At 40.1% G+C, this 13,392-nt stretch overlaps 1 protein-coding gene across 1 annotated transcript in view; it reads left to right on the top strand.

Moving 5' to 3' along the window:
• The first annotated feature begins 2,467 nt into the window (after nucleotides 1–2,467).
• The window catches only part of LOC139140584 (uncharacterized), a 22,724-nt gene continuing 11,799 nt past the window's right edge, over nucleotides 2,468–13,392 (top strand). The window contains exons 1-2 of the mRNA XM_070709929.1: nucleotides 2,468–3,064; nucleotides 4,748–4,942. Coding sequence (XP_070566030.1) covers nucleotides 2,648–3,064; nucleotides 4,748–4,942 — 612 coding nt within the window. The 5' untranslated portion in view covers nucleotides 2,468–2,647. The remainder of the gene's footprint in view (nucleotides 3,065–4,747; nucleotides 4,943–13,392) is intronic.

The raw sequence follows: 13,392 nt of genomic DNA, 5'->3' as shown, positions 1-13,392 counted from the left end.
AAAAAGTTTAACACCTTTGAAGCTCATTTTAATATGAAAAGCCAATAGTCTACCGAGACGACCATGGAACAAAAGGCATGCAAGTGTTGCCTCTCTGTCTATGGTCGCCACTCTGTATCAAAGGTGAAATCCTTAGATACGCTCGCACTTGTAACAACAATGACGACTTTACTAAAAAAAAATTGCTTTCTTTAGAAAAAAACTACTCGACAGAGAATACAAAAACAATGAAATCACGAATATAACAGAAAAAATAAACCACAGCATTCGTAATACACTAACAAACTGTACAAGTACACGTAAAGAAGCAACAAACAAACTCATCTTCAGTACAACATACAGAAGTCTTTTGAAACATTGGGCTGAACTGGAGAAGGACTCAACACTAAGGAATCTATTCCAAGAATCACCAATCATTGCTTACAAGAGAAACAAAAACCTAAAAGAAACAAAATTTACAGAAGTAAAGAAACAAAAAACAAACAAACCAGACCACCAAACGGACTCACAACGAGACCCAAACATTGATATTCTTGCCTCGCTATTCGAAGAGCAAGACCACTAAAATACATTAAAATAAAATTTTACAAACACAAACTAAGGAAAGAATCTACATTGCGACTGATGAGAACCACACTCGGGTTTCGAAACGCAAGCGTCAAAGGGCCACTCTATCAACTTTGGAACACCATAGGTCCGGCTGCGTCTCGCCATAAACTTTCCCCACACAAACAAAACATTACCGTACACACTAATCCAAACTTCCCTACAAATATCCGAGGCGAAACAAACATTTTCATTAACACAAACAATCGGATAAGAATGTAGGAATACTTTTTTGAAACGAATCAAACACAAAGTCGACACAAAAACATTTTGGATAGTTAGGTGGGGAGCCTCTTTCACACTTTTTACAATCGCCAAAACATTACCGTAGGCCTACACACTAGCTAATCCAAACTTCCCTACAAATATCCGAGGCGAAACAAACATTTTCATTAACGCAAACAATCGGATAAGAATGTAGCAGATGTAGGAACACATTTTTGAAACGAATCAAACACAAACTCGACACAAAAACATTTTGGATAGTTAGGTGGGGAGCCTCTTTCACACTTTTTACATTTTTTCTTGAACGTGATCGCATTTCTCACATGTTAGGGAAAACACGCTTGCACAAGCAGTCGCCATTGTTGTTTAATGACGTCATGAAATCACGCGTGATTTAAAACTTTTCCCAGCCAATCTCGCGGGATTTGTTTTCAAGGTCCAAAAAAAAGTTTAGGGTCGGGGGGTTTGAACTAGGGTAGGTCGGGTTACCGGAAACACACAATTTTTCTTTTTTTTTTTTTTTTTGCCTAAGTTACAAAAAATACAGAATGCCGCAGCTCGACCAGTTACCGGTACTAGAAACTGTAAATATATGACACCTGTCATATTGGCTACCAGTCCAGCAAAGAATTCAATTTAAGATCATTCTCATAACAAAATTAAAATTTATCTCCGGCAAGTGCCATGATTACTTTCGTCCACTGACGGACACCCGTATTTCTTATGCTACCCTTTGCTCATTGAACAAATTAGTGTTATTGAGGCGTGACACCAACACGACAGTAAAACCCTACTGCTACCGTGCATTGCAGTCAAAGCACCAATTTTATGTTAACGATCTTCCTTAATATTGTCCAAATAAACTGCATAGTGTGTTTAGACGTACCTTTTTAAGGAATATTACAAAGAGTAGCTTAATTCGTTTTCACTTTGTCTGGCATAAATTTTATTTTTTTATCTTTTTCTTAATTTGAATGAACATTTTGAATTTGTAGGCAAATGGGTATTTGCGGGAGGAGATGATGTGTAAGCTGGAAGTAAATACTTTGAAATACTTGGAAAAACAATGGGTTCATTTATTGCATCTCAGGTTTGCCGGCATATCCTGTGAACACTTGTTATCAATACACTCTGGAATAAGGGTTTTGAGAACATAAACTGAGGATAGTAGTACAGCAAAACTCATGTTATGGAAAGGAGAAGAAATTATTAGTATTTAGGCCTAAATATCCCTTGGTACAAATCAAGGAGCTGTAGTTGATAATACATTTCTACCAAACACATCATTTCTTGGCAGAACCGTCGGATACTGCTGAAGTTCATCATGTTGTCATACAGCAGGCCACAAAATGTATATCTTTATTATGTGCAATACTGAGTGGTAATAAAACCACAAAGTGATCGCAGCCAAATCAATGTGCGGTTTTGTTGACCTATGCTCGGTAAAATGGAAAGATATCCATTCCCCTTTCAAGTCAACCAGTTGTCAAGATTTAAACCCTCCTCCCCACCTAAAGGAAAACATTGCATCCGTTTTCACATTTAAAACTCTGTGGTGACTTCTTAGAAAACATAACTGCACCCAATTTCTTTTGCCAAACTCTAGGATCGCCTTCTCTCTGTTTTAGTAACTTTTACAGTAGGATGTGACGCTGAAGCTGACGCTGAGTAGCGTCATACGAAGCTCACTTGAGGATGAGGATGACGCCAGCTTTACGCTCGTGTCGGAAGTGGGGCCCATGATGCAAAATAGTCCGGGTCGTATGAACGATTGCCAGACTTTTACAGTGTGTCTGTCGTAGATTTCCCCGTCAAAATGGGGAGAAGTTGCTCGATCGGTTGGTGCACCAACAACATGAGTTCAGAAGCGAGTCTTTTCCGCTTCCCGTCGGATAAAGTGCTACGTCAACTGTGGTCGGAAGTCGTGAAATCAACCCGGGCTGACTGGGATGGTCCAAAAATGTACAGCTTCATATGTAGCGACCACTTCGATGAAGACTCGTATTTATATGGCAGTGAAAGGCATCATCATCCAAGATTACAATTCGGGTACCGTCGCCGACCCAGACTGAAACCCAACGCGGTTCCCACATTATCACTATGTACCTCTAATCGTGGCAGTACATCCATCCTGCGAGATTGTTTCAACAACACTAGTACTAACTTGTCGACCGACGAACAAGAAATACCGTCGACCAATGCTCCTAGTTTCGAAGCAAGTGGAATTTATCCAGTGAGTACAGTAAATAGCAGACTCACCCAGTCGTTTGGCTTTTCTTTGCAGCAGTTACTGCCAGAGCATGGAGGTAGGAAGAGACTCTTCCTACCTCCATGCTGCCAGTAACTTAACTTCCTGGCTGGCCTATATAGCTGTTTGTCCATAGCTGTGGTGGTTACAGACGGGATTCCTGCCTTGACTTTTACGACTTTTAACCTCGCCACCAGTGACCACAGGTCGAAATCAGCCCGTAAAAGGTAGGAATCCCGTATAACCACCACAGCCGTAGACCCACAGCTAGCCTAGCTGCATTGCTGTAGATCGAGGTTTTGCCTGGGTATTTGGGCCGGATAGCAAAACCAGACCGTCCGACCTACACAGGCAAAAGCTCGAGCTACAGCAATGCAGCTATGGCTGGCCTACCCTGGTCGCTTGGCCTTTTGCGTTCACCCACAGCCCTCCATTTACGAGACAGTCGGATAAACTATATTCCTTCAATTTACTACGTTTTTGTGTGTTCACAGATTGTAAACAAGTCTACGTACATAGCAGATCGCTATCACAGATGCAAAATAAAAGCATGCAGTCTTACAGGAACTCTCTAAAAAACTCACTTTTATTTTATGTAAACATACCTCTGCATAGCAGGGCTGTGTTTTATCACAGGGAATTGAGTAATCTTCTTGTTGTTGTTGTTGTTATTGTTGTTGTTGTTGTTAATGATGATGATGATGATGACGATAATAAAAAATATTAAAAAACAATGTGTCATTCCTTGCTGTTGTTTGTCGATGTTGTAGATAATTGTAAAAGAAAACTGTAATCGTGACCAAAAAACGACGTAGGTCGCCCAACGTCACTCCCGTCCTACTATAGGACGGGAGTGACGTTGGGCGACCTACGTCGTTTTTTGGTCACGATTACAGTTTTCTTTTACAATTTTTTGTCTACAACATCGACAAACAACAGCAAGGAATGACACATTGTTTTTTAATATTTTTTATTATTGTCATCATCATCATCACCATCAACAACAACAACAACAACAATAACAACAACAACAATAACAACAACAAGATTACTCAATTCCCTGTGATAATTGTAGCCTTGGTTGGCCATGGGGCTTGGGCTTGTGTTATGCGGCTTGCACTATGCCCCAACCAAGCGCGAGCCGCATGACACAAGCCCAAGCTTCACGGCCTACCATGGCTACAATTATTGCCAGCTAGCATAGACCCTCCAAAACTATGCAGCTAGGGACAAGTTAGCACTTCGCACCAAAACTAGGCCCCACACAATTTCGTACCAAAGCCACCTGAATCCCAAGAAACACACTCCAACAGTTGAATTTTTTCCAAATATTTAAGGACCATGCAGTTGCCTTTTTTAGCTCATATTTTACATTCTACCAATTGTGCTGTTGCAAACGCTAGCTGTCAAATCAAAGACAGCGCATGGCTCCACTGTCTATGGTCAAGCAGAACAAAGTGCCTCTGTTGTTTGTTGCAGAATTTTCAGAGAATAATTAGAGTCAGGATTTGCTCATTGTTTTGATTTCAATATAACAAAAAACACTGCTAATCCGTGCAGGTGGATTTCTTTTTGTTTTCAGAAATAAGCACCACCTCTCGGAGTATTCTGATTCCAAGTGGAATTACAAATCTCTCATTGTTGTTTTGTGATTATTTTGGCTGCCAGGTCGCTTGCTTTCAGGCATCAACAGCATTTGCGCAAGAACAGCCAAGAGGAAATTTGATTCCGAGTGGTAATAGTGAGGAAGGTGGCGGACAAAAGGAGACAGTGCCATCAACAGTGAATTCTGCAACAACCCAGAGATGTAAACTAACATGTGATACTCACACACAGACTGAGGCAATTCAAATCAAATGTAAGGTTGGTAGTATTATTCCAACAACTGTTAGGTCATAGTAAATTCTAGAAGTATCATCATTTCTTCCTCTTATTATCTGTAAGTGCATTGATTTTGAAAGACATAAACGTTTGCTCAAACTTGTCTCAAAGAAATTTTGAACCACGTCCCCTCTTTTGGAATAAAAATAAAATTCATGGGTCACTTGCAACATTTGGTTTTAAACAGACACTTAAAATTCAAAATGGTCACCACCCTGTGGGTATGGTGTAAAATATTTTCAATTTTTACAAGAATGATACTGAAAATGTTACATTGTATTTACTTCATGAGGTTCTAATGAGCACTGCATGCACACAAGTGGTAGACCAGAAAGGTACTTCAAAATTTGACAGTCCAAATATGTGATCCTAAGGCACTTTCTAAATTTTACAGTCTGAATATCTCAGGGCTTGACAATTCCTATCGCCCGACGCCCGGGACAAGTGAAATTTACGTTCGGGCAAGTCAAAAATAAAATCTGGTCGCCCGCCAGACAAGTTGTTTATACAACTCATGGCGCAATCAACGCGAACCTAAGTTGCGGTTGGTGCACGTGTCGCCCGATCTGCGTTGTCGTTCACACAAAATAAATGTCAATCACTGACTTTTTTAGATACGATTGTGACATTCTTCTGCGATTCACTTGCCGATTCACACAAAGTTGCAATTTTTCCGATGATAGACATGAAATTATTTCATCGTCCAATTAAAAAGTTGCTTAAAATTTGGCGGTAAACAGCATTTCTTTGTTGTATGCTGACTGCTCCGCCCCACAAATTAGGTAAGAAATTGCAAAACCCAATGCCATAGTGCTTATCGGCGATCGACCGTGCAGTACTTCACAATCATTTATGCGGCCTCGCGAGGTAGACGAACATTGTTTGCAGATAGTTTGTGGAGTGATCGCTGTAAATATGAGTATTTTACGGTAATATTTCCACTAATGCAAACAAGGCATTGTGCATTTTCGCGAGCTAGAGCGCTCCGCAGACCTACGCAAAAATCAAGCAAAGTTGTTGCCGTAAAGAGGCACGTAATTTACGATGATGGGCATTATGTAACTCTGAGAAACGACATTGTGATGATTTACGACGGCGCCATGAGGGCCAGCGTGAGTGGGATCGTCTGAGAATCAACGACTCGATGTGATGATTAGAACGATGTTTCTGACAAAAGATCTAAACATAAGCGTTATGATGAGGAAAAACGCCGTAGATGTTATCTCCCGAAATGGAATTTGGAAAGCATAGTGGCCTTGGTTGAAATATGACGGTTCCAAATGTTCTGTACGTCGTGTCTCAAATACCCCATCATTGCCAAACCATGGAGGTAGGAAGAGACTACCTCCATGGCCAAACCAAGCGAAATGCTTTTCTTGACAGATACGACATGTTTCGCGTTGAATCGATAAGGTCTCACGAGTTTAGTCAACCGCATTTGGACTGTTTGGCGCATTGCAGATGAGATCGTGACGGGGACAATGATTGTGGAAATTTTGTGGGTCCCGCTGCTGAGCCCGATACGGTTTCACTTGCCAACAATCCGATCGCATGCACTCGCAATGCGTGAACCGAATGACGACGACCAGCGACAGAAACTGACCAATCTTTTTACGACGGCATTTATGCTTGCCAAACACGGGAAGCCGATGTATGATATGTACCTTCAAATTCAATGTTCGCCCTGCGTACAGGTCTGTGTGTTCCCGGCATTATACGGCCTGAGTGGTGGAGGCCGTATAACGCCAGGAACACACAGACCGTACGCAGGCCTACTTCAATGTAAACTTTTGAGAAAAATCGGTGTCAACATCGGCGAAAATTACCAAAATAAGAAAGCCCTGAAAGCCCCTACTGAATTTGTCGCAAGTATTTTGGTCTTGATTATTACAAATGGAGGACAAGTAAAATTTTGAGAGGACAAGTGAAATTGAAAATCCACTTGTCTGACGGACAAGTGAACTTGAAAAAAAATTGTCAAGCCTGTATCTATCTGTCCCAAATCGTTGTTTACCTTAAAATGTATCATTTCAACCACTTATTTTACATGTTTGCAGATGCTGAATGATATAATGACTGACTTCATGACCATAAAAATTTCAAACAGTGTTCAAAGATGCAATTGACTCTATCCTTTCACAGAATGTCTCTGTAAAATATAAATGAGGTACAGGTATAATAGCATATTCCCCTTCAAAATGTTCTTATACTGTACTTTTCCAGGCATCACTTCTTACTGTGTTTTTGTGATAATTTTCAAATCACGGTTAGTAATTAATCATGCAATGATGCACAGATTGGTGGATGGTTTGAAACTCATTTGCATTTCTAAAGAAGGTGACTTCGGGATGTTTGTCACTGACATTCATACAATCTGAGTCTGAGGCAAACAATGCATACAAAAGCTGCTAGTGTAGTAGCACAGTGTGATGTGCTTGCTGTTTGTTGACTCCTTCCTGTAGTATGGGATAGTTACTATCAATCATTATGGACATTCACTGATATTCAGAAACCGCTGTGAAATATGGGATTCTTGGGGGGGGGGGGGGGGGGTTTAGCCTGAATCAAATGCTCTTTTCTGTGATATTTTGTATTTCCTGATGTTATTACTTATCTTGATCAATAGAATCAAAACAATATATTTCAAAAATGGTATAAAATGACTGGGTCACTTTAATAACCATTTACAGTACCAGAATCACATAACTTGTAGCTTTTGCCGCGCTGTTGGCCTACCTGCTGGTGCGGTAACTTCGCGGTAACACCTCTTTTGTTAGCTGTTGATTTTCTTTGTCCTCGATTGCGGTAAATGCGGTAAGTGAACAATAGTTCCCGCAGCAGTTGCGACATGTACAACAAAAGAACGTGCGGTATTGCGGCAATTGACGAGGTGTTAATGACCCCAAGTTGGTTGCCGCACAGACCTTTTGTGAAGGTTTGCTTTTGCCCCGCCCTCTGAGTTTTACAATCACGGTCACAAGTTTTCACCATAGCGATCTAGGCAAAGTTGGGTACCTGAAAGCATTTCTTGCATTTTTTTCCTTTGTACTTTTTGTAAGTGTACGGAAATGTACAGTATACAGCAAAACTTGCATTCAGACTCGACTGGTTTTGATGGCATTTAGACACGTTCAAGCACAGGGTACACAGGCTTGTTGTTTATTTGTGTTTGTTTGTTTGTGTGTATGTTTGTGTTTGTTTATTTGTTATTTTTAATAAATAACAGCGAAAGCTGTTTTGTTAATATTTGTCAATAAAGAGCAGTTTATTTGTTTATTTGTTTGTTTATATATTTATTTGTTTGTTTGTTTGTTGATACGTATTTCCGATGGTTAGGGTTAGGGTTAGGCTTGAGTTAGGGTTAGGGTTAGGGTTAGGGTTAGGGTTAGGCTTAAGTTAGGGTTAGGGTTAGGGTTAGGCTTATTCACTCCCTCTATATATTGAGACAAGGGGAGCAAGTGGGATTCCAACATCTGTATTTTCAAGTCAAGAAAAACACACCAAATAAATGCCGGACAATTGAAATATTGGGTTTGTGGCAGCATCATGTCCTGTACTTACCACACCTATCCTTTAATTCGATGGAATGGGCAAAAATCGGCGATATTTAGCATCTTCCTCATTTGATTCGTACAGTTTGTACGGCAAAACGTAAGTGTCACACTTTGGCGGGTTAGTACGTCAGAGAAATTCAAATCGGACCAATCAGGCAGCTTGTTAGACTCACAGCAGTATACGCGAACGCCAGTTCTCAAGCGACTATACCACAGCAAGATGCAGTCGTGCCTGTGACTAATACGTGTTCGCAGATATCGAGAATGCAACAAAAAAGTCGTTGATTCACTGTTCATGACAACGGAACATACTTTAACCATTAAAAGATGTAAAAACAATGGAAAACTCGAGTTCCCTTGACAGCAACGTAAGGAAAATGACACGTTTTTCCAGTACTTTCTTGATTCTTTGACCCTGCTCACCCCGTCGCCTAAATAGAATAGTCTCACACACGTCTGCATGGTTTATTTTCATTGACGGCCACGATGTCTGTTTTCATGTGAACATGCAGTTGCTCTTGTGTGAAGCAATTATCCTTTCATTTGTAAAGCTTTTTTTCCTGGTGACTATTACAATCACTGCTATGTTGTTGTTTTCACAAGATGTATACGGTTTGATACAGGAATATTGAGTTGCCTTTCCGTGTAGGCAATATGCATGCCATGCCAGTTCACATACACTCAGATCAGCAGCATACATGTACATGACGTCTTGTTTCAAGTTTGAGGTTTTTTCGACGCTGAAATTTTACCAAAATGTCACTTCTGTATTCAGAGATTGTGTAATCATTACCTTTGGATAAAGTTGATTTGGAAAGCGATAGACACATCCAGAGGAGTTGAAAAAATCGTGCATAAAATTAGCATAAGTTAAGCGACCGTGGCAGAAAAAAAATGGGATGCTCGAGCCCCTCCACAGTTTTTACCACCGTTCAGTGTTGCCGAACCGGGGGCTTATATATACTCGGACGAGTACAGTATTGTTCGTGGTATGAAGGTTACTGCCCGTAGTTTACTTTCGACAGCTAGAAAACTATTAGAATTGAACCAATACCAAGAACAACTTTTCCAGCCGCGGAAATTCAACCATAGCGTGGCGACGGTCTCTCTGTATTTGCTTACTTCCGGGTTTACGCTCATGTTTTTTTTTCCATTGAGGCTCGTATATCTCACGAACTGATTGGAAATGAGTGCGTTTCGCACAGATGTATAGTTGAAGTACTCTAGTGGAACCTTCTTCTCATAAGACCAAAGTGAATGTTCGGCATACAAAGTTGTCGACGATTCGTAAAGGGAAAATGAACATGGCAAAATGCGCCAAAGTAAAATCATGCTGGTTCGAGCCCCACAACGGTAACGTCTCCAGTTCGGGCCAAGGCAGGGCTAACAAGCTATCTGATTGGTCAGATTTGAATTTCACTGACGTACTAACCGCTAAAGTGTGACACTTACGTTTTGCCGTACAAACTGTACGAATCAAAGGAGAAAGATGCTAAATATCGCCGATTTTTGCCCTTTCCATCGAATTAAAGGATAGGTGTGGTAAGTACAGGACATGATGCTGCCACAAACCCAATATTTCAATTGTCCGGCATTTATTTGGTGTGTTTTTCTTGACTTGAAAATACAGATGTTGGAATCCCACTTGCTCCCTTGTCTCAATATATAGAGGAGTGAATAAGCCTAACCCTAACCCTAACCCTAACTTAAGCCTAACCCTAACCCTAACCCTAACCCTAACCATCGGAAATACGTATCAACAAACAAACAAACAAATAAATATATAAACAAACAAATAAACAAATAAACTGCTCTTTATTGACAAATATTAACAAAACAGCTTTTCGCTGTTATTTTATTAAAAATAACAAATAAACAAACACAAACATACACACAAACAAACAAACACAAATAAACAACAAGCCTGTGTACCCTGTGGTTCAAGACGCATCCGAGACGCGTCCAAGTCACGTCGAAACACGACCCTTGCAGCTCATCTCACGATGGAAAGAATGTCTAAAATGCCCTTCGTAATGTACATACAATACTCCTATTACCTCGCGTTTTTGTCACGTTCTTGACGCTCCAATTCCTTTCGTCTACTATCATAAAATGTTGCAACTTTTTGCCCAGTCAATGTTTCATAGTGCAAACATTTGGAGAAAAGAGCGATTGATTATATGTTGTTGCTCCAAAACTGCCCAGCTAAACTCATTGCATTATCGATATCGAGTTGACCATGCGTTGTTCACTGTGCATGTCCATCAGAAAATCATTATCGAATGGTCTGGCCCGATGCCACCAAGTAATTGCTAATACCGGAAGTAGCATGTACAGTCGTGGTATTGTTGACAAAATGAACAGAAACACTGTTCATTCATGTGTCTGCGAGCTTCCAGTTTGGCAACAATCTGTTTTATTACACTGTATGCATATATATTATTGCCGATTACTGTATTACTGTTTAATCCTTGCGTCCTTTTAACATAGGCATAGGATTAAAAAACACCAAGAAACGACAGCTCGCATAGGAAATAAAATTTATCACGAAAACCCAGATCTTGCATATTTCGTCTTTTCCTTTTTTCATGATGTTCTGAGGTCACGTCATGTGTTAGATGAACACTACACAATAAAACAGAGTGATTAGTTGATGAGTACGTTGTTACGAAAAACGTCTACGCAGTTGTAAGTTGTTTCTCGTTCGTGGCATAGATGTCAAGCAGATGATGATAAAGGGGCCGAATCGATACTAAATAGGTCTCACATTTATCCCTCACCATTCGGAGAGGTACATGTATCAGCTATTGTTAAAACGTAATGATTTAATTCCCATTTGAGTACAATAACCAGACAGTTGTAAATGGAATTCATGTTTGAATCCAATCGAAATTTACCTCTGCTCTGGCGGAAATCAACCATAGGCAGGCTTTACCCAGCTTTCCTGCAATTTCAATGAGCATGTCATGTCCGCAAACGACATTTTACGTCTTCTTTATCATTGATTGCAATACCAACGAAATGAAGACCGACGAAAATACACAATACTAAACAAAAATTTAAAGTTTTAAAAAGGAACTTCCAAATATAGAGGAATGGCTCGGCAATTTCAGAGTTGCGTTGTTAATTCTGAATGAAGTCGCAAATGCGAGTTCGAAATCTGGCAACAAACTTTTATTAAATACATTATTATTCGATCACTGTATTATTGTTTTAACCACTTTCGTCCTTTTTACACAGGCATCGAATGAAAAGACCAAGAAATGACAGCTATCATGGGAATAAAATTAATTACGAAAACCCAGATCTTGTATTTTTCGTCTTTCCTTTCTTTATAATCATTCCGAAGTTGCGTTATGCGTTAGATCATGGATGTAAAAAATAGACATCCATGGTTAGATAAACGCTACACAATAAAACAGAGTGATTAGTTGATGAGAAATAAAACCCATGTCTACGCAGTTGTAAGTTGTTACTCGTTCGTGGCATAATTGTCGAGCAGATGATTGTCAAGGGGCCGAATCGATACTAAATACGGTCTCACAGTCACATTTATTCCGCACCATATTGAGAGAGGTAGCACGTAGCGGCTACGGTATTGTTAAAAACCCAACGATTTCATTCTCATTCGAGTAAAATAACGCGACAGTTGTAAATGCATGTCATATGGTTAGGTCCACGGTCCCTCCACGTGGAGGGACCGTGTTAGGTCGAAAACATTGGCGAAAAGTAAGATAAATAACCCGCGAAATTATCGAGAAAGTGTAGATCGCATCGTCATTGCAAAAGCATGGCCGCCATGACCTTTGGACTCTGCATGACCTTGATCACATAACGTTGTCATAAAGTGGCAATATTGTCGATTAAAGCACGGTCCCTCCACAAATTGTGGAGGGACCGTGATTAAAGTAATTTCGAAAATAACTGCAGTGAAAAATATTTCTTCTAAAATGAATCCGCTAAAAATGACTCACCAAAAGAGGTTTAAATCTTCTTCCTTTTCTCTTGTTTGAGATCATGACAGAAGCATTTCACTGTAATGTGAAATTTACCTTTGGCGGAATGAACCATAGGCAGGCTTTACGCCACTTTGCTGTTCGATTTTAACCAAGGCAATTTCGATGGATATGTAATCTCGTGTTGGCTGTCAACAACGGTTTCAGTGGTGACGCAACATACTCTGAATTTTGTAGAAGAATGTATACTGAAAAGGTTGCCTTATCAGTTGCTTGACATGTATCATGTCATTGTCACTTTACAGTACGTGACAATGACATAGTGCTCTTACACTCGGACGGTGATAACTTATCCTTGTCACTGTCGGCAAACGTTACAGTGCAGCGAAGACAATGTCGTAATTCTACTGGTAATGTGTAATGTGTGACTGAATCTAGTATCGTCTAATATCGAAACTAGTCAGTCCTTGGAAGTCGGGTTTGGCTAGAACTGTGAGGTGGTGAAATCTCATATATATACCGGATATTTACTTGCGATTTGACAGAATCTAGTATCGTCTAATATCGAAACTAGAGTCAGTCCTTGGAAGTCGGGTTTGGCCAGAACTGTGAGGTGGTGAAATCTCACCACAGTGAAAACGTCGATATGTCAAACTTTGATACTAGATTATAAATATCCGATATTTAAAACTTGTGCAAAGTCGCGCCTTCATGTGATTGGGAGAACAAATGTTCATGTACTTTTATAAGTGCAAATTCATGAGCTGCCTCGGACATTCCTGACCATGCATATTCCATTCCCGACTTTGATAATTCCCGAAACGAATACACAAAAATCATGTACAACGTAACAATGCACACAACGACGCAATCGTACATACTTCAGGGGCGCAATTAATCTTTGATTTATTTCTGGAGCTTG

The sequence above is a fragment of the Ptychodera flava genome, chromosome 9, assembly GCF_041260155.1.
Source record: "Ptychodera flava strain L36383 chromosome 9, AS_Pfla_20210202, whole genome shotgun sequence".
NCBI classification, from domain to species: Eukaryota; Metazoa; Hemichordata; class Enteropneusta; family Ptychoderidae; genus Ptychodera; species Ptychodera flava.
This window is presented reverse-complemented; position numbering and strand designations above follow the sequence as displayed.